The following is a 21,015-nucleotide window of genomic DNA, read 5'->3' as shown; positions in this document are numbered from 1 at the left end:
GGGGTGGTGGAGGTGGGCCGCTGAGTACTGTGAAGATGAACAGGCAGGTGGACCTTGACACCGCAGGCGGCAGGGAGAGCCTGGGCGTCCAGGGGTTCCTGGGCTCCCGCCCGCCCCTGAACAGACCCTAGGCGGGCGCAGCGCCCCGAGCCGAGGACTGCGTTCCACTCTGGCCAGGTCCGCGCCCTGGGGAGAAAATGCAGCTAGACGGGTCGGGCGAGAGCGCTCGGGCCCCGCCCCCGGCCCCGCCCCTCCGCGCACCCTCCCCGCAGCAGCCGGAGCAGCTCCTGGGCCGCACCGCCCCCGCGCAGGGCGGGCTCGGCGTGCTTATTCCGCCCGGAGGAGCGCAGCTGCGGGCTAGCCGCCGGCCGCCGCTGCGGGATGCTGCGCTCCACGTCCACCGTCACCCTGCTCTCGGGCGGCGGCGCCGGGGCGCCCAGCAGGAGGGTGAGTAGCTGGGGGCGGGAGCCGCCGCCGTCCCGCTTCCCCGACCCGGCAGTCCGGCTGTAGCGGGGTCTGGCGTTGGGGACGCGCGGGAGCGGGGCCCCGACCCCGACGCCCTACCCTGGACTCAGCTCTCCCGTCCTGTCCCAGCTCCGGCCGTGACCCTTCTCTGGATGCCCAGCCAACGGCTCGTAGGGCTTAGGGGACTTTGTGGAATTCCCAGAAATTTCCTCTCCTTCCTGCCTTCTCTGTCAGGCCACGTTTACTGGCGGCACGAGTTTAAAAAGCAAGGGAAACAATTTCTGTGGTGTGCCTACTTGAGACTCACAGGTAATGAATATCTTTAACACCCAAAATTGCCTCCTTTCAGCGATTAAAAGCAAAGGTCACTGGTCCCCGCTGGTGATAGAATAACACCGATTCTGGAGTGAGTTTAGCCAAGGTAGGCTTCACCTGTCAAGGTAGAGATCAGCAGCTGGACACCTGGGAGCTCAGTAGTGTGGGACTTTATGCAAACCACTTTGTTCATTCTGATTTAAATATTGCATCTTTCCTCACCTCCCCAGATGCTTTGTGAAAGATGCTAGGCACGTGCTGTTGTATCTTTCCCATTCTGTATCTCTTCCAAGATCAGTGCCTCAGAGCGCACTGCCAGGGCCTTGGGCGGTGGCTTTTTAGTTCATCCCTTCTTCATAATATTCATATTTATCAATCAGTGCTTCTTTTCAGTGGTTGAGATTTCTCTTATCATGTTCCCCAAGTTTTAGCTAAACAGATGCTTAAGTCCAAGCCAGGACCCCCTTCGGCACTCCCATCTTCTAGTCTCATAGACATACCTGTTTACGTTTCCATACCTCAACCAGGTGACTAGCAGTCCCCTTATGTGCTGCCTTCCTTTAGCTCTAGAAGGAAGACCTGTGTTACTCTTGGGTGTGGGCCAGGTGATGGATTCTGAGGGGGCAGATATGTGCACATGCGCGTGTGTGTATGTGTGTGCATGTGTATACACCAGACACCCAGGGTTGACCGAACTCTGGCTTCTCAGTTATTAGCTTTGTAAAGCAAGATCCCCATTGGGTCCAAGTGGGTTTCCAATCACAGTTCCAGCCTTACTGCAAGACAGGCATTTGCCTTTTTTTCTATGGAAATCTTGCTCAGTTGGAACACAATTGTGATTGAGAAAGAATGAAGTCACTGAAAAACCAGCCCTGGGCCTAGACAGAGGCACGGGGGGGACCAGAATGCATGAAATAGTCCAGTCCTCCTCCAGAGATGGGTGGCTAGAGTGGGTGACTGCAGATGTGATTAGTGTACTAGGTAGCCCTTCTGAAGATTGTTTTTCTCAAATGTTCACTTTCAAGTATTTCATTGTAAGAAGCACAGTGGACAGACTATTGGAAAGGCTTTGCCTTTTGAATAAGGCAACCAAAGTACCTAGGACCAGAGGGGTCAGGGAGCTGAATCACCATGTAGGGCTGTTCTGAGTGCATGAGTACTGGTGCACTTGTTCAGGAAAGAAGATTTTTACAGGTTCTAGGATTCCCTTCATGATTTCCAACTCTGCTCATGATTTGCAAATGCCACGGGTCCTGTCTATGTGTATGGGGGGCATGGTGAGAAGATACGATCTGTTGCTTGATTTTTTTAAACAACACTTGGAGATTTTCTTCTGGATGATACAGGGCTAGGTGTTGGGGCCTACTCTACCCATGGAGGCAGTCATTGTCACAGACTACCGTCATACAAAGTGATTGTTATAGTGGGGTCCATTGTGAACAAAGTCGGGTGAAGCTAACAGGAAGGGTTCTTCCCAAAGCATCTGAGGAAGACCTCCCTTTTCAGGAGATACTGGAGTTCAGTCTTGAAGGGTGCATAGGAGTTCGTGGGGTGATTGACAATGGGATACTGAAAGGAGGAAATATCACTCATTTAAATGAAGCTCTTGGTATATATTGTATCATAAAGGCACATTGCATTTTCTTTAGGGCAAAAACGTTTATTTCTTGGAAAGATAAGAATGGGATGTCTTGAAATTAAAATTGTAGACTAAGTAATCATGGAAATTGTTCCTGAAGTTGAAAGTCTGTCAATAAACTCTATATCATCCCGTCTTTCCTCTTGGCTGTTATTGGACAAGTGATGGTCTTAAACAAGAACATGCTAGCCATCAAAATAGCATTTCTGTTTTGTCCAAAGAGCTTACCAAATTAGGGACTGCAGAGGAACCAGGCTATGTTGGTCCAGATATTCAAGTAAACTAGCAATGGTGGTGACAGCTGACACTGAACAGGGAGTTTTCTGAGTCAGCCAGCCAGGGAGGTGCAGCCAGACCAGACTCTCACCAATTATCCCTTGTTCAATGGCTGCCACCTACAATTTGTACTTCCTTTTTATCTGAAATCGTCTCTCAAAGGGGGGGAAAAAAAACGGTGGGAGAGTAATTTCTGTCAGCTGATAAGCAAAGCTCTGAGTGGCATTTACGGATGCCAACCCATTTACGGGTTGTGAAATTAAAAAAACAACAACCCTACCTTCAGTTGCACGCTAAAAATAGTTTTATCTGTGGCAACAACAGGAAGATAGATTGGCTGGAGAAGAACCATGGATGGAAGGATGACCTTAGAGAATGGGGGGAAACATTAAAAAAAACTATGGACATTGCTTCATGATTTTGAAGGGAATTTTGTAAATGAAGTTAATCCCACTAAATGAGCCTTTGACATGAAAGGTCAGTTGTGTGGCCAGGTTGTGCTCTTTGCGGGGGGGCGGGGGAAGGCACGTGTTGCTTTGTGCAGCCAAATACTTTTCGTTCAGCTGTTGAGCCGGGGCGATGAGAGGCATGCATCTGTCAAGAGTTTCCTCCAGCATCACACTGTCTTGATAATAAGAGACTCTTGGATGGTGTTGCCGGTATCATGGCCCCTGGGTGGCTCGTAAAAAGAAAAACAAAACAGAGGCAAACCCAAAAAGGCCACAAGGATATGACTGTCTCGTAGCCTGCTCTTGCTGATAGTTCTTTCTATTTGGCAAGGGCTTTTTCTGTCAAAACCCAGCTGGCCTGCCAGTTATCCCTCCTTCACTAATGCACACTCTCCTAGGTCCCATTTCTGTCTGACTGGCTCAAAAGAATTTTCCTTAGGTGGCCCCTGAACGGGTCAGACAGGTGTTTACCTCACTTCCTTTTCACAGAAACATCTGTGTGCATAACTTCTGTATCTGTGGGCTCTGTAGGAAAGGACATGGCATCGGGTGTCTGGGAGAAGTTAGCTAGCTGCAGTACCCACCAGGGATGGGTGGGTAGGGGGCCCATTGCACCCAGGAAGCAGGCTGGCTCCCCACCAGGGCCTCCTGGAGCCAGCCCCTGACAGACCAAGTTGCAAAGTTTTGGAACCCTGGCATCCTCAGGGCTTAGCCCAAAAGCCTCTCCCACTAAAGTATGACATCTGTGCTTTGGTTCACCCATCTTCCTGTGTCAGAGGTAGGACGAACAGACCTGAGTCTTGGAGACTCTTAAGGAAACTCAAGATAGCGATCCCTTGGTTGTCCGGCAGAGGGTATGGAGTGGGATGCTGGCTGGTTCCTTGTCTCCAGTGCCCCGTGGGAGGGCTGCATATGTGGTCTGTGTCATGGTTCGTCTGCACTGAGTGTGCACACAAGAAACCCAGATGCTCGGCTTCTGATCTCTTGGAAAAGCCTTTCAAGTCAGTCAGCCTTAAAAATCATCTAATCGAGCTCAAGGAGCTGTGGGTCCAGGGCTAACTAACCAGAGACCATGTTGAAAAGGTTCCATCTGAAATACTTGAAACAATTACTTGCGTCATGGCCTTAGGGCTTCCCGCAGTGAGCTCTCCCAGCCTGGAACAGTTGCAGTGTTCTCCAAGCACATGGAAGAGTCACACGGGGGTATTTCCCTCTGCCCCGCTTGAGGTGAGGGATGGTGCTAAATTTCAGTCACGCTGCTGACTCTTACTTACACTTTAAGGCCAGAGTGCTCTTTCTAAAATGCAAAATACAGAGCCCAATGACTCTGCTTCAGGAGCCCCCTTTGTCCTGCCAGCAGTGGCTACAAATTCCTTACTTTAGCATTCAGGCCTTTCTGATCTGGCCTTAGGCTTCCTTGTTCCCGTCCCACACTTGTTCCAAATATTCCAAATTTCTTGCCATTCCCAAACCTTTCATGCTGTTCCTTGCCTCTTTCATGCCTCTCTGATGAAGGGGCAGCTTCCAGGAAGCCTATCTGAACTCTCCTTTTCCGTGTTCCCCTAGTAGCCTGTGCACCCCGTCATTGCTTGCATCCACTGGCTGTGATTAACTACTTGAGGAGAGGGGTTAGGGACCCTGCCTCCCCAGGCCTGGTGTAATTGGTATGTAAAAAGAGGTGTGTGTCATCAGGGTCCTAAAGAAGCCACACTTCACACTCAGTTGGCAAACAGGAAACCAGGAAGGGAAGCTTGGGCTAAAGCCAGGCCATCACCTCTGGCTCACCTGGGCAGGAAGCAGGTGACAGATGGATGTGAGTGCTGGCCCAGGTGAAGAGTTTGACGGTTCTGGGAAAGCCTCCAAATATTCCAGTCTCCTCATCCTGTTGAACAAGTTGGAGTTTCATTCCATTGGTTAAGTCACTGGTTCACCCTAGTTATATGTAGAATCACTGAGAAGCTTAAAATATCTAAGCCTCAGACTCATTTAAGCCAGACTGTTTAAATGAGAACGTCTGAAAGTAAAGAATAACACCAGTATTTTTCAGGAAGCTCCTCAGGTGATTCTAACGTGCAGCCAAGAATGGGAACTATCTCTTGAATTATCACTGTCTCCTTATAGCTTTCTTGGAAATACCCTCCTGAGACAGTGTTCTGGAAGCTTCCTTCAAGTTTGGAAGGAGCAAGGTGGGGGGTGGGGGCAGAGCAGGAAGTCCTAACACCCCAGGTCGCACTGCTATTTGTGTGCATTCACTTACCTGCATTTCCTGTCTGTATTATGGCATTCCTGGGCACATTGTGTGCTTCTCCAGAAGGGAGCCATTGAGGCAGGAAGGAGGAGTGCTCACTGTCCTTGTCTTTATGAATTTTGTCTGGTGTCAGTCCTGACACAGGAAAGAGGGGCTCTAGAGCACTTTATACCACCTATAAAAAGTGTCCCTGTATGCAGATAAGCTACTGTCCCCCGGGCCATATTTGGCCCTCTTGGCTTGTTTTGTTTGCCTCTGAGATGAATGTTTTTTATGGTGGTCTGCAACACCTAAATACTACTATTTGGCCCTCTACAGAAAAGGTTTGCCCTGCAAACCCTGATGTAGATCATCAGGCCTGCAAGTTCAGGGCCACAGCAGAGCTAAGAGGCCTACTCCAGGTGGGGCATGCCGTGTCTCACACAGCCTGACCCACATACTCCAAAGATTTTATGCTTGTGCTGAGCAGAGTGTGGTGTGTGTCCTTCCAGCCACAACCACAGGACCACACCTGCTCTTGTTAGGTGGAACTGGGCAGGAACCCACAGTCACAAAGTGGACCAGGCCTTAGAGAAATGTAAATACATTTGGCTAATTTCCTTAGGGAAATCTTTGTAAACTGATTAGCAACACCATCCACCCCCACCCCATCCCTGGGTCATCTTCTCCATCCCTTTTTATTCGAGAGGATAGTTTTCTCTTTGGTAAGCCCAGGTGCTGAGGCTGAGAGCATGATGGTATGTGGATCTCTAGATTCCCCCATAGATGGAGACCCAGCCTTCTGCCTCCACAAAGAGGGGTGGGTAGGTCAGAAACAAAGCCCCAGAGGACTTGGGGGAGCTCCCAGGTGCCCTGAGTTGCAGACAAGGGCTTTGTTGTGAATTTTCATGTGGAGGAGGCTTGAATACTAGCTGCTCCTCCCTGTTGTCCCTACCAGAGGGGCTGGTTTGAAGAAAGTGGAAGGCTCTCTGGGGAGTTTCAGGCTGTGTTTTAATTCATCTTAAAAAGAAACTCATACTGACATTTAATTTACTGAGCAAGTGCCCATTATGTGTTGATACTATGCTAAGCACTGTAAGAATAGCAAAAACAAAGCACAAAGCTTGCTTGATCTCTCCCCCTATTTTTTCCTTTCTGTTCATGTTGTAATACATGGAATATAATGGGAAGTACTCAATTTTTTGAGTCCTTGAACTCAGATTTTAGTGTTAGTCCCTTCCTTCAAAGGGAATGGCTTTGATTGTTGAATGGCTCCTGATTGTCTTCCGCTAGAGACCTTGCTTCTCCATCAGGCATTTGTAGCTTGTTAGAGTTTGGCCCCTGCCTGTTTGTTTTCCTCTTCACTCTAGTGTAGTCTGCAGGCCCACTTGGAGTCTCAGAACATTCGCACATCTGTGCCTTTGGCCAGCCTGGAGCAAATTCCTTGCCTGGTAGTTGTTTGCTGTTATTCTGATGATGGATTCTCCAAACCTCAATGGACTGCAAAGTCTTATTATCTTTCTATACCTAGCTCAAATGTCACCTCTAGGAGCCTTCAGTATACCCCTGTGTCCAGTTAAGACTATTGTTCTTCTTATATTCTTACTGCTATACAAGGAATGCAGTTCTACCATGCCTTAACCACCAAGGTACCCTGCCTCTCAGGACTTTGTGTTGGTTACACTGAGTGTTCTTATTTGCTTTGTTTGGGTATGTTTTTGGATTCTGAGCTCTTGGGAACATGGCTGTTTCTTTTTTATCTTGGTACCCTCATTGCCCTTAAAAATATTTTACAAGTAGTGGGTGCTCTGTAACCTAGTAATGAAATACACTGAATCTACCACCTTCCTGCTTTTGGTCCACTGGAAGATTCCCTTGCCTGTAGGGACAGCTAATCCCATAACTGTGGTGTTCCCACTAAGTAAGATTCAGTTTTCCTCAATGCTCAGAATACAGGGCTGAGCCTGCTGCTGTGGGAGCAACAACAGCTAGTAGGTGTTGACACATGTATGTGTGTGCGTGTGTGCACTTGTGCAAGTCTGTATATGTGTTTACACACCTGTGTGTATACATGTGTGTGCATCGGATGGGGTGCAGGAGAAAAGCACTTTTCTCTGCAAAATTATGCTATGGATTAGAGCAGCCTATCACAGAAGATTATTGAACATCATAGACTTGGATTGCCTACCTGGTGTGAGTTACACTTTGATGTTTGTGCAAATGCCGGCTGGTTTCAACCGGTCCAGGCAGCCTGGAGTCAGAGGTTTGCCTTTCTCTGGCAGAACTCGGATTCCCATCGGTGCTACTGCCTGTCAGCTGGGAGAGCTGCCCCCTAGCTGGAATGGGTGGTTTGTCTTTGGCCAACATGACTGATGGTGAGCTCTGAAGGTTTGGTGCAAAGTTGGCCACATTGGAGGCATGTAGTCCTGGGGCCATGAGGGGATGAAGCTTGCCCATAGGAACGTAAAGATGGAGAGTGATTGTGAAACCAAGTCACTGAGTTGAAAGAGCTGGGGTTTTTAGATCCAGAGGAAAAGAGGTTCAGAGGGAAGGAGGCCCTGTGTAGAGAAAGGGGAATTCTATTCCTGCCCTGAGGGCAACCCCAGGTCCATTAGGGAGGAGTTCTGAGGGAACAGGAAGCTGGAGGTGCTGGGTAGCAAAATGGGGTATCTCGAAGGTAGGTGACCATGTGTGTGGAAGTGCTAACATATATCCCACATGGGCTCTTTTACCTGTGCATGGAAAATGTTATCCTCAGTCTCCCACCTGGCAGGTACATTGGCGGGTGGGTGGGGGTTCCTCTGTAGGTCGGCAGTTTGGAATTAAAAGGTCTTTTACAATCCCATCCCATTCTGGGTTTGTGGGCTGCAGGGTGGTTTGCTCAGCGGCCACCCTGTGGATGGGTGCAGACCAGGTCAGGGGGTATATTAATTTGCTAGGGCTGCTGTAAAAAGCACTACAAACCAGGTGGCTTAAACAACAGACATTTATTATCCTCTGGTTGGGAGCTACAAGTCCAAAATCAAGGTATTGACAGGGTTAGTTCCTTCCAAGGGCTGTGTGGGAGTGATCTGTTCCAGGCTTCTCTCTTTAGCATGTTCACATGCTCTTCTCCCTATATATGTGTCTGTCTGCAAGTTCCCCTTTTTATAAGGATATCTGTCATTTTGGGTTTCTGTTTGTTTTTATAAAGTTTTTTTTTTTTTTAATTAGAGAAAGAGAGTGTGCGTGTATGAGTGAGTGGGAGAGGGGCAGAGAGAGGGGTAGAGAGAGAGAGAGAGAGAGAGAGAGAGAGAGAGAATCCCAAGCAGGTTCTGAACTACTGGTGCAGAGCCTGATGAAGGGCTCAAACCCACCAACTGTGAGGTCATGACCTGAGCCAAAATCTAGAGTCAGATGATCAACTGACTGAGCCACCCAGGCACCCCAAGGATATCAGTCATTTTGGATTAGGGCTCACCCTGATGACCTCAGTTTAACCTAATAACCTCTGTAAAGACCCTGTTTCCAAATAAGGTCACATTCTAAAGTTCTGGGGTTAAGACTCCAATATACAAATGTTAGGGGGACACAATGCAGCCTATAACAGGGACAAGCCCATGGGGCTGGGTACTCTGGGTGCTGCTGGGACCCTCTTTGGGCTTTTCCAGTGGCCAGATCACTTCTCCCTGGGAAATCACAGCAGGTCCTGGCTGTGACATTGGGGTGAAATAGACATATGGCGTTAAGCATATTCCCATTGTTGTGTAAACATCACCACCATCCATCTCCAGGATGTTATCATCTTCTCAAACTGAAACTCCATACCTGTTAAGGAATAACTCCCCACTTCTCTGTGTCCTCAGCCCCTGGCAATCACTGATCTGCTGTCTGTCCCTAGGAATTTTGACTATTCTATATACCTTGTATAAGTGGAGTCATACAGCTGAGAGAGCTGTCATTGTGTCATACCCATGTCTTTGCATGATTGGCTTCCTTCACTTAGCATAATGTCCTCAAGGTTCATCCATGTTGCACCATGTGTCAGAATTTCCTTCCTTTTTAAGGCCGTGTGATATTCCGTTCTGTGTATATACCACATTTTATGTATCCATTCATCCACCGATGGACATTTGTGTCGCTTTCAGTCATTGTGCATAGTGCTGCTACGAACATGAGTGTATAGACTTTTAAATAACTTTGTGCTTCTGTATATGCATGTCTGTTAGAGAAAAATTCAATATATAGCCAAGGAGAAAGCACTTTCACAGTCCAGTCACCACTGTGTATATTTTGGCCTTTGTCCCTCTGGCTGTATTTTGACCAGTGCAGGTGAGATACGATCATTCTATACATACTGTTACAGAACTCGAGCCAAAATCAAGGTATCAACAGGGTTAGATCCTTCCAAGGGTTGTGTGGGAGTGATCTGTTCCAGGCTTCTCTCTTTAGCATGTTCACATGCTGTTCTCCCTGTATGTGTGTCTGTCTGCAAATTCCCCCTTTTATAAGGATATCTGTCATCTTGGGTTTCTGTTTGTTTGAATGCTATGACATTACTCGGTAATGTCCTCGTTTTGAGCAGCAGGGTGGTGAGTTGCCTGATCTGGGCCAGGCAAACGTTGGTCTTATCCTCAGAGTCCCCTCTGTGGTTGGTACAATCACATTGCTAAGGGGGGGAGACGGCACTGAGAAGCACAAGGTCACCCAGCTCTTTGTACCTCTGGCACGGGTTTGTAACTGGCTTCTCCTCTCCGTCTCTCCTAGGCAAATGTCTGCAGACTGCGGCTGACTGTACCTCCCGAGAGTCCAGCTCCAGAGTCAGGTGAAAAGAAGGTCGAAAGAAAAGAACAAGTAAGCCGTCTCCGAGCAAAGCTCTGACAAGTTCTCATCTTTACTCTCTTTTATTTTCACCCCGTCCCCTGCGTCCACCCCCCACCCCTCCACCCCGGTCCTCTAGCAGTGTATTCACAGAGTCTGAATGTCAGCGATCTGCCGATGAAAAGCCCTCTCGACCTTGCCACCCCATCTTCCATCTTCCCAGAAGCCAGACTGCCCTGCCCGGCTGGCCCTGCTGGCCTCCTGCCCCTGCTCTTGTTTCCTGGTGAACGCTGGCTCTGTGTTGCCTCAAAGCTATGGGGACGCTGGCCTTAGTGGCAGGTGCTGTGGCAGGGAACAAGTTTTTCCTGAAAGAGCCCAGTCCTGTTGAGTCAAAGGGCCCATTGTGAGCTGCCTGTGGCTGAGCCTTTCTCAGCAGCTGGAGGCGGAAGGCCCAGCTCCTGGTGGAGGCTGCCTGGAGAGGAAAAGCCCAGCAGGCAGCCCGGGCACAGGGCGAGGGCACTTGGCTGGAGGGAGGGGGAGGTCATCAGATTTTTGTGCCAGCTTCTGTGCTAAGTGCTGGGCCATGAAGATAAGTCTGACCTTGTCCTTGTCTTGGAGGAGCTCGAAGGTTTTCGGGTGAGGCAGACCTATGAACAAGGTTGATGTGACACTCAAGTGTTAGGATCCGGAAGTGCAAGAAGGGCTCCATGACCACGGGGCAGGGAATAACTGACTGCCTGGGGAGTCACCGAAGCAGAGACTTAAAGGCTGCATAGGAGGTGCCACTCACTTCCGGGTCTGTTGTCCCGGGCAAGCCATTTTTCTCATTCACAAATAGTTATGGGGTGCCTACTGTATTCCAGGCGCTGTGCATATACGTATAGTATACCATAGTATATACTACACTGTGAGTAGAGTAGTGAACAAAGCAGTGAGCAAAAACATGCCTGTCACTCACCGAACTTATCTTCCAGTTGGGAGGAGAATGAAAATTTTTAAATAAAGCATATTTTATGGAGTTTAGAAGGTAGTAAGTGCTGATGGAGACACCTAGAGCAAGAGAAGGGGATGAGAGTGCCAGGGGTTAGGTAGTAATTTTTCTTGTGTGTATATTTTGTGTAAGTATAAAAGAAAACAGTGAAATGATTTAATATATGATCATATAAGTTTTATAAATGGAATGACAATGACAAGCCTTGCTGTGAAGTTGACCACACGTGGCCACCTGTGGAAAAGGAAGCTCTTCATTGAGTGGTAAATGGTTGATCATGTCCCTAAATTTACTGTTGGGCTTTGTCTCTCCTTCCCTTCTCTTATGCTCTTTTCCCTGCTTTCTCTAAAGACCAAGCTGCCTGAACTAATTTTAATAATGAGTGACAGAGAAAGGAAGGAGGGAGGAAGGAAAATGAGGTTATGATTAGGTGCAAGGTTAGAGAATGTAGAGTTGCTTATCTGCTTAAAGAGAGGAGAAGTCCCACCAAAGGATCCAGAAAAATGGCTGGTTGCAGATGGGAACAAGGCAAGTACCTGGTGAACCTGGAACATCGCATGCCGGAAAGCAAGATGGCACTCACCCAAATGGGGTCATAGCAAAGGACCCAGAAGCTGGTTTGAAAGTGGTCTCACTGCACTGGCAAAATTGGAACCACTTTACATCAAAACTTACAACAAACTTTACAACAAAATTCCATCAGAAAGTGATGACAGTAATGGGCTTTGACACATTGAATAATTAAAAAAAAAGATTCAGTAGTTTACAGTAATCAATCAGAGATTTAAAAAGCAAAAGCTCTTTTATAGAACTTCAACTGACAAATTTGGAAAGTCCCTATTTTATAACCCCAGGTTGGTTCCTCAGTGGATGCAAAGACTAGTTAGTGGAAGGTTATTGTAGAGCAGTATTTTCACATGGCCCCAGAGTATCACCTCATAGATTACTTTCACTTCCACACTCAAAATACACAGGGGCGCCTGGGTGTCCAAGTTGGTTAAGCATCCGACTTTGTCTCAGGTCGTGATCTCACAGTTCGGTTCATGAGTTGGAGCCCCGCGTCAGGCTCTCTGCTGTTAATTCTGAGCCCAGTTCAGATCCTCTGTCTCCCCCTCTCCCTGCTCCTCCCCCGCTCTCGTCCTCGCTCACTTTCTCTCTCTCTCTCTTCCTCAAAAATAAACATTAAAAAAGCAAAGGCACAGTGGTGCAGTCTGGCAGCCAGCGTTTCAACCACATGGTCCAATCTAACTTTACCAGTACTGGCCCAACCTGGTCTGTGGGCTTCCGAGGTGATGCAGTCAAGTAAAGCACAGTATCACCTATGTGATATTTGTGCCAGATGGTTTCAGCTGAATCTAGTAATGAGAGAATAGCAAATCCCAAAATGTGGGACATTCTTTAAAAACAGCTGGCCAAAGGGAGGCTAGGAAGAGTTAACATCAAATGTAACAGGTGAAGCTTGGTTAGATCAGGGATCAAAAAAATAAAAAAATCTGTAAAAGTCATAGTGGGATACTGTACACTTTTGAATATGAACCACACGTTAGATATTATTGGACTAAATGTGACTCTTCCTTGTGATGATGGTGCTTATGGTATATAGTCAAACCATTTTTTCGACTGTGTGTAGCTTTGAACATTGTCTGAAGAAAAAGTTTGGGGGTAAAAGCTCCTAACCCAAATGACCCAGCTGGATCCCTGTTGTTGACTAGATTGAGTGGGGTGCTGTGCTGCTGGGGGGTGTCCTCTTCTGCCCTCTCTGCTGCCCTGACTGTTCTTTTAGAGAACTGGCCCTGAGCTGTGATCAGGAGCTTATGGGCTGCTCAGCGCACGAGGAATCGGAGGGAGCCCTTTTAGTGTTGTTGTTGTTTTTAAATTTTTTTAGTGTTTATTTTTGAGAGAGAGAGCATGCGTGCATGCGCAAGTCGGGGAGAGGCAGGGAGAGAGGGAGACACAGAATTTGAAACAGCCTCCAGGCTCTGAGCTGTCAGCACTGGTAGAGCCTGATGTGGGGCTCAAACTCACGAACCGTGAGGTTGTGACCTGAGCCGGAACCAGACACTTCACCAACTGAGCCACCCAGATGACCCAAAGGAGCACTTTTTGAGGGGGTGGCCTAAGCTGGAGAGAGTGACAGGACAAGGGCCACAGTGGCTGCCCATATGCATGGCACGAGAGGTGGGAGATTTGGTCTGTTGGAGTTAGATCTGAGCCGCATGCCTGGGCAGATGTTGATGAAGGGCACTGACCCTGGTGCTATGAGCCCTTGGAGGGTGCGTCCCCACTAAGAGGAATCAAGCATTCCCAAGGATAGAAGGCATGTGTTCTAAGTCAAAAGGGAGTTGGTAACCAAGTTGTGTACTTCGATCAGCCCCTTTGTCTTAAACAGTGCTTTTCAAACTTTTCAAAGCAATAGGTCTCTTTTTTGTTTTTGTTTTTTTAAATGAAAATAAATGTTATTCTGGGCCCTCATGTATAAATGAGGCAAAAGTGTTGCTAGTGGGGGCCAGGGTCCCTCCGGTTCTCCCCGGCTCCTCCTGTGGGTACGTGAGAACCTCAGGGCTGCGAGGAGCACAGGGCAGAAGCTGTGAAGACAGCATGTGCTGTGAGCCCTCTCACACTGGGTGGGCCCAGTATGAAGCCTAAGTGCCCGTCTGCAATGCATTGGTGACTCACTGCAGAAGAGCTGGCGTGGACAGGGGGAGGGTAGGGCCGGCTGCTTCCCCAGGACTGAAGTCCTTGGGTGGTGGTTGCACTCGAAGGTACGGGTGGTAACTGTGAGGCTGTTCTGAGTGGTTCCGTCACCATGTTCTGGCCAGATTCCTGGGCTTGAGTCGCTGGGAGCCAGAGGCCAGGCACGAGCGAGGAGGCCCTGAAAGGGACTGCCTGCTCTCATGTGCCATCAGCATTGTTGCCCCTCCCTGGGACACCATAACCCTCAAAACTGCAAGGTGCCAAGAACTCTGGATGACCTTCCCTGGTGAGATGACTTGGGTTCCTTGGAGGGGCCCGTGGTGTGCAAAGGTGGGGGGATTGGAGCTTGCTCAGGTATGGAAGTGGAAAGATACCAAAGGCCTGATGGGCTTCTGATGAAGTGACACTGCTCAGAGAATATCCAGGACCCTGTTAGAGCTGTAGCTGCCTGAGGGCAGGCCTGGGCCTTATTCTTTGACACAGTCATGGAAGGTGCTGAGTGTATTTTCAGGGCCTGGGATTCCACGGGGCAGCTGGCCACACATAGTTGCCCCTGCCATTTGGGCCATTCTGTGCACTCTTCCTGAAATCACTGGAGAGGAATCACTCACTCACAGAGGCAGGGTATGGCAGATGGTATATTTTCCCCAGCTTCGTGATGGTGTGTTTGGAGACTTCTGGTAGCAATCACAGCAGAGGCAGTGTCTTTCTTTGGAGTTCTGGGTTCCTGGGGCGTATGCGAGAGGCTTCCTGCCCTGTGGCAGACCATTCCTGCCTGCTGCTTTTAGTCCTTCTCTTATAGAAGGTACCTACTGCCCCGAGACTGCCTTTTGCAGGCCACAATTGAGCTCCCAAACACTTATTTCTCTGCTACTTGGTTTACTTACCCTGAAAGGAAGCACAGTAAGGCCTGGTTGCAAAGAGTAACTGAGCTAATATATGGGAGTGACCGCCACAGTGCCCTGTAATACTGATTACAGAGGCAGTGACTCAATGCCAAATCTCAGCTCTTTGAATGCCAAGCCCAGTCCTTTCTTTGCTTTTCTCCCTCAGACCCTCCGGGAGTCATGCCCCTTCCTGCAACTGTCTGTCCGGCATCTTCCTCTTAGGCTGTGCCTGCAGCATCTTTGTTTGCTGTCCTTAGGTTCTTCTCCATAAATCTGAGCATCCATCTGCCATATCCTCAGGCCTGGTCTCCTCTCTCGGCAGACTTGACCTCAGAGAACTCATGCTCTCACGGCACTGAGCTTTCTGGGGAGTTGCTCACCCTACCCGTCAGCTATTGGCCATGCCAGTTTTCTGTGTTCTCCACATGGTGGTATTTTTTAGAATACAGATATTTAATCACCACATTACCATTATTTTGGTATTTAAACATATGAAATCTGGATTATTTGTATGAACCCAGAAAATTCTAGGCTGCATTACGTTTGGAATGGAACATAGGTATTCTCATTTAGAAAGGGTTCTGACCCCATTCTTCTTCTGTTTTAGAGCCTCTTGAGGCATCTCACATTCCCATTGCCCGATGACCAGTGAGGATGATTGTGTTTTCCTAACGTTTGTTCTTCATGTATATTTTACCCAGAGCCATTTGAAACGAGGGTATGTCTTTTTATTTTGTTTCCCAGAGCCTAGCTCCCTGCCTTGCACATAATAAGTGCTTAAAGAGGGACTTAAGATTTGGTTTTTGTATTAGCTTCTTGGGCTGCCGTAGCAAAGTACCATGAACTGCATGGCTTAATCCACAGAAATTCATTGTCTCACAGCTTTGGAGGATAGAAGTCTGGGCTCAAGGTGTCCGTCAGCAGGGCCATGCTCTCTCTGCAGGCTCTAGAAGAATCCTTCCTTGCCTCTTCCAGCTGCTGATGGTTCTGGCGGTCCCTGGCTTGTGGCTGCATAACCCTGCTCTTCCTGTGGCATTCTCCCGGTGTGTGTGTCTGTCTCCAAATTTTCTCCTTTTTGTGAGGATACCCATTATCCTGGATTAGGGCTCACTCCAAAAACCTCATTTTAATTCACCCTATCTGCAAATAAGGTCAGATTCTGAGGTACTGGGGGTTAGGGGGTACAACACATTTTTTTTTTTTGCAGGACACAATTCAACCTGTAACAAGTTTCTTTGTAGAATGTTATCTTACATTTTTTTTAATGTTTATTTATTTTTGAGAGAGAGAGAGAGCGTGAGAGAGCATGAGGCGGGGTGGGGGTCGGGGAGAGGCAGAGAGAGAGAGGGAGACCCAGAATCAAAAGCAGTCTCTAGGCCCTGAGCTGTCAGCACAGAGCCTGACGCGGGGCTCGAATTCACGAACTTTGAGATCATGACCTGAGCCAAAGTCGGACGCTTAACTGACTGAGCCACCCAGGTGCCCCTGTGGAATGTTAACTTAAGTTGTATCAACAAGTCAGATAAATTAGTCATGGGCTTTTATTTATATATTAAAAATCATTAAAAATATGGGAGAGGAAATGCTGTTTGTGGGTACAAATTTCATGTTCAGAAATTGGTAAATGTGAGTATAATGTTTACAAAATTGTTGAATATTAAAATTCACATTGGTGTAGAATATTTTGAAATTAACTCCCTATCATTTTCAAAGAATTTTGTGAGTGTATATACCCCTGTTCCATGTAAGTCTATATGCAGTGTATTCTTAGATACACATATATACACACACATAGCAGTAAGAGACAGAACTAACACCAGCTGTTGCAGATTTATCAGTTAAATTGGGGTCTCACTGCATGCTTGAATTTTAGTGAACATGACCTGAGCTCTCCCGATTCTGAGTCTGTGTGATAGTGAAGTCTTTTGCAAAGTGACAGGGTAATTTGAAGCAGATATTATTTTCAGTAGCTGTTAACATGCTGCCATTGTAGATGTCCTTTAGTGACTTCTGTTTTTAAAGAAGCTGTCTCTCTTTAGACCTTTAAGAACTCCGGTGAGGGAGAGCAGGTCCAGGTGTATGTATGAAAAATGGGGAACTTTCATACCCCAGTGTAATGTTTCAAAGGAGGAAACCCTTGCCATTCAGTTTTATTGTCCCCTTTCCCTTAAAAGCCCTGGATGAGTAAGCATGCTGAGTCCTCGTCCTTGTCCTTGGTGTGACTGTTTATACAACATCATGGGCTGTTGCCAGGGGAGGGAGTGTCCTGCCAGGATTCAGATCGAGGTCAGGGCTGTGCTGAGGGTGTGCAGGACTCCACGTGCCTCTCAGAGAGAGCAGCCCCATGAGGATGGGCAGAGGCCTGGGTTCTAGTGCTGGTTCCTTCACTATGGTGGCCTTCCAGGCGACTCATCTCTGGGCCTTCGTTTTCTCTTCCAGCAAATGTAAATATTAGCCTGGAGTCACTGTTTTCCCAAATTTCTCTAGCTGTGGAACTCCTTATTCAACTGAATACATATGAGAAGTCCATCGGTAAAAGAAAAGTGTAGTGGCTGTGATTTCAAGTAAGGCCAGGGCTGTGCCGGCTGCTGCAGCAGTATCCCTGGCCCGAGCCTTCTCAGACACCACAGAAGGGTGGGGTCTCATTTCTAAACCCACTGGACCACACAGCTCTTCTCTTTTCTATTTTCCTGACCTCCTGAGACTGTGATTGTCTCCCCATGCAGAGAAACAAGGCCAGTCAAGGGGTGAACATTCCTCTGTCATAGCAAGTCTGATGGCTGGGATGAAAACAGCAAAAAGGCCCAATAAGAGGGAAGCAGACAGACAGAAGCATCCAGACAAACACGTAGACTTTAGCAAGATCCTAGATACTCAGAAATACAAAGACATGACACCACCACTAATGCTAGAATCTATCAGAATCTACTGGTATGGCCCATGGCATACACTGGGTTTTGTGTATATTATTCTGTGTATTTCTGGAACCAGCCTCTGAAGTGGGTGGTATTATCCCCCCTGTACTGTTCAGGACCCTGAAAGTCAGTGCAGTAAATAACTAGCACGGAGCCTTGCAGCTAGTACACGGTGGATTTGCAGTTCTCACTTGGGTCTGTGCCATGGCCATGTTGCCATGGGAATGTCAACTTGCACACTTTCTCCTATCAGGAAAAGTCTGTCTAGGACATTTATATTTTATCAGTCAAGGTTATCTAAGGTGTGTACTCTACAACTGCGTTCTAGCAAAAGAGTTCCTGATTTTCTTCTCCAGATACTCTTCTCATTTTCCCTGGAGTTGTTGGGCCTAAGCAGCTGTTGTCTGCTTAGAAGCTAGAAGACAATATCTGTAAGAAGTTACCTCCTATCAGGATACTATTATTAGAACTACAGTCTCTTGGGGATTTCTGCTTGGCTAGAAGATTTTCTTTTCCTTCTCATCGTTAAGCATTCAAAACTATTGGTCTGTGTCCAAGCATGACATGATGATTTTATATAAAATGGTCTCTTCAGTCTGAGATTCACAGAAATGACAAGTACCTTAATAAGCCAGAGATCTCCATTTCCTTGAGGAGACTGGTCTGTCCCTCCCCTCCCTGCTTCTCTCCCAGGCTGTGGGAAGGCTCTCCGGCTCAGCTATATGGTTGGTTCTTGTTCCAAGGAGACAAAACGGTGTCACAAGTGAGTAATGATTAGGGACTAGTAATTTTCTAGGATGGGCACACAGGTCAGACAGGCCCCAGCACGTTCCTAAAGTGCTGTCCTCTGCCTGCAAGATGGGTGGGATGCCCCTGGCTCATTGCTCAGCAGTCCCTGCATCAGCTGCTGCCCTCTGGCTGGAAGGAGAGGTTCAAAGCAAGAAGGTTTGGAAATAACTCAGCTTCTAGTTGGCATGTCATTTACTTCATGTAATGGTCCATCTAAGTCATTTGGGCTGACTGGACATGTGACCACTGCCCATCCTGGTCTCTGGGGCTGGGTTACCACCATTGGTTTGGATTTATGTTAAGCTGTGTGTCTGCTGTTACTTCTTCCCTGAGACCCTTTCTTCACCAAAGGATTTTCTTCCTTGGTGAAGATCAGTGTTTCGGATGACCAGATACTCCAAATCTTCTGGCATAGACCCAATTCCAAACAGTCTGTCTTCCTTCCTTCCTTCAAACGTATTTATTGAGCATCTCTTTATGCCGAGTGTTGGGAATACTACAGTGAACACGGCAGATTCAGTCTCTGCATTGTGGAGCTCATGTCATGTAAGATCAAATATTCTGATTTCCGGTTTGGGAAACACGGTTGCCTATTACCTCTCTGACCCCTGTTCTCCAGCAGCGATAAAGCCCTTGCAGCAGGAATTTAGGTGGGGAGTAACTTTTCTGTAGTTTTTCCATCTTTCTAAGGCACTTTCCACAGGCATGAGCATGTAAGTAAGTTGTCAGCTCTGAGTACATCCCAGGGAACAGTTTAACTGAGAGATTCTCTATCTGTTTCACCAATTATGCCTGCTGTTAATTATGCTGCATTTCACGTAGGGGTTATGGGATGCATTTCAGTTGGCTGTTACCTTTTCCCTTCTTTGACACGGACTTGGTTTTCATTTCATGTATTAGGGCTTTGGTTTTCAAGGCAATTTTGCCTACTACTGTTTCATACTCAGGAGGCTTTTATTAGGCCTAGGACATTTTTAAGAATCTGATATTTTAATATCAACCAAGCAACCTTATAAAGAAGTTAAAAAAATTTAACTACAGAGACTTTCAAACATCTACAAAAGGAAACTGAATCATGTGATAAATCACTGACCCTTCACCCAGCCCTGAAGCCCTCGACCCATGCTCAGTCCTGCTCTGTCTGTACTCCTGTCTGCTTCCTTCACCCTGTATCCCAGATATCGTAAATATTTAATCATGTTTCTCTAAAAGATAAAGGCTATCTCTTAATATAATTGCAATGCTCTTATCATGCCTAAAAAAACTAATATTTATCTTATAGGGAGATATTTTAAAGGACCCGAGAGGAGAAAAATTCAGCCACGGTCACAGTGCCAAACATGCCAGCTCCTTTTCTTTTCTTTTCTTTTCTTTTCTTTTCTTTTCTTTTCTTTTCTTTTCTTTTCTTTTCTTTTCTTTTCTTTTCTTCTCTTCTCTTCCCTTCCCTTCCCTTCCCTTCCCTTCCCTTCCCTTCCCTTCCCTTCCCTTCCCTTCCCTTCCCTTCCCTTCCCTTCCCTTCCCTTCCCTTCCCTTCCCTTCCCTTCCCTTCCCTTCCCTTCCCTTCCCTTCCCTTCCCTTCCCTTCCCTTCCCTTCCCTTCCCTTCCCTTCCTTCCCTTCCCTTCCCTTCCCTTCCCTTCCCTTCCCTTCCTTCCCTTCCCTTCCCTTCCCTTCCCTTCCCTTCCTTCCCTTCCCTTCCCTTCCCTTCCCTTCCCTTCCCTTCCCTTCCCTTCCCTTCCCTTCCCTTCCCTTCCCTTCCTTCCCTTCCCTTCCCTTCCCTTCCCTTCCCTTCCCTTCCCTTCCCTTCCCTTCCCTTCCCTTCCCTTCCCTTCCCTTCCCTTCCCTTCCCTTCCCTTCCCTTCCCTTCCCTTCCCTTCCCTTCCCTTCCCTTCCCTTCCCTTCCCTTCCCTTCCCTTCCCTTCCCTTCCCTTCCCTTCCCTTCCCTTCCCTTCCCTTCCCTTCCCTTCCCTTCCCTTCCTTCCCTTCCCTTCCCTTCCCTTCCCTTCCCTTCCCTTCCCTTCCCTTCCCTTCCCTTCCCTTCCCTTCCCTTCCCTTCCCTTCCCTTCCCTTCCCTTCCCTTCCCTTCCCTTCCCTTCCCTTCCCTTCCCTTCCCTTCCCTTCCCTTCCCTTCCCTTCTTCCTGTGTTCTCCAATTTTTCACCAAGAGCTTACTTACATTTCATCACAATGATAGCAGTCTCGGGCTCCTTTGCAACTCCTAGAGATTTTATGATGGGGGCAAACCGCAGCTCCCTGTCCCTCCCTCTAAGAAGATCAGAGGGTGTTCCCTTCAGCTGGACTGTATTTATGTATACTGGGAAGTTCCCCAGAACCTCTTCCAACTTCTAAAACTCCCTCTTTATTCAGCAAATATTTATTGAGAAACTCATCGAGTGTCTGTCACTGTGAGATGTCAGGGATTATGATGGAAAAGAAGACAAAGGAGGCCCAGTGGATTGGGGAGCAGGCCTTACATAGATGATAGATGACAATACTAATAATCACTCCACTGTGGTTGTGGTGAGGGTGTAGAGGCCTAACCAGTCTGAAGAGGCCTTGAAGGAGAGACAT

At 47.7% G+C, this 21,015-nt stretch overlaps 1 protein-coding gene across 3 annotated transcripts in view; it reads left to right on the top strand.

Moving 5' to 3' along the window:
* Window positions 1-290: 290 nt before the first annotated feature.
* MYZAP (myocardial zonula adherens protein) overlaps window positions 291-21,015 on the top strand; it is a 90,052-nt gene continuing 69,327 nt past the window's right edge. For all 3 annotated transcript variants that reach the window (XM_053223968.1, XM_027067353.2, XM_027067355.2), the window contains exons 1-2: window positions 291-447; window positions 10,118-10,204. In XM_053223968.1, coding sequence (XP_053079943.1) covers window positions 382-447; window positions 10,118-10,204 — 153 coding nt within the window. In that variant the 5' untranslated portion in view covers window positions 291-381. The remainder of the gene's footprint in view (window positions 448-10,117; window positions 10,205-21,015) is intronic.

The sequence above is a fragment of the Acinonyx jubatus genome, chromosome B3 (assembly GCF_027475565.1).
Source record: "Acinonyx jubatus isolate Ajub_Pintada_27869175 chromosome B3, VMU_Ajub_asm_v1.0, whole genome shotgun sequence".
Classification (NCBI taxonomy): domain Eukaryota; kingdom Metazoa; phylum Chordata; class Mammalia; order Carnivora; family Felidae; genus Acinonyx; species Acinonyx jubatus.
Note: the sequence above shows the minus strand (reverse complement) of the source record. Positions and strands in the feature narration are given on the sequence as shown.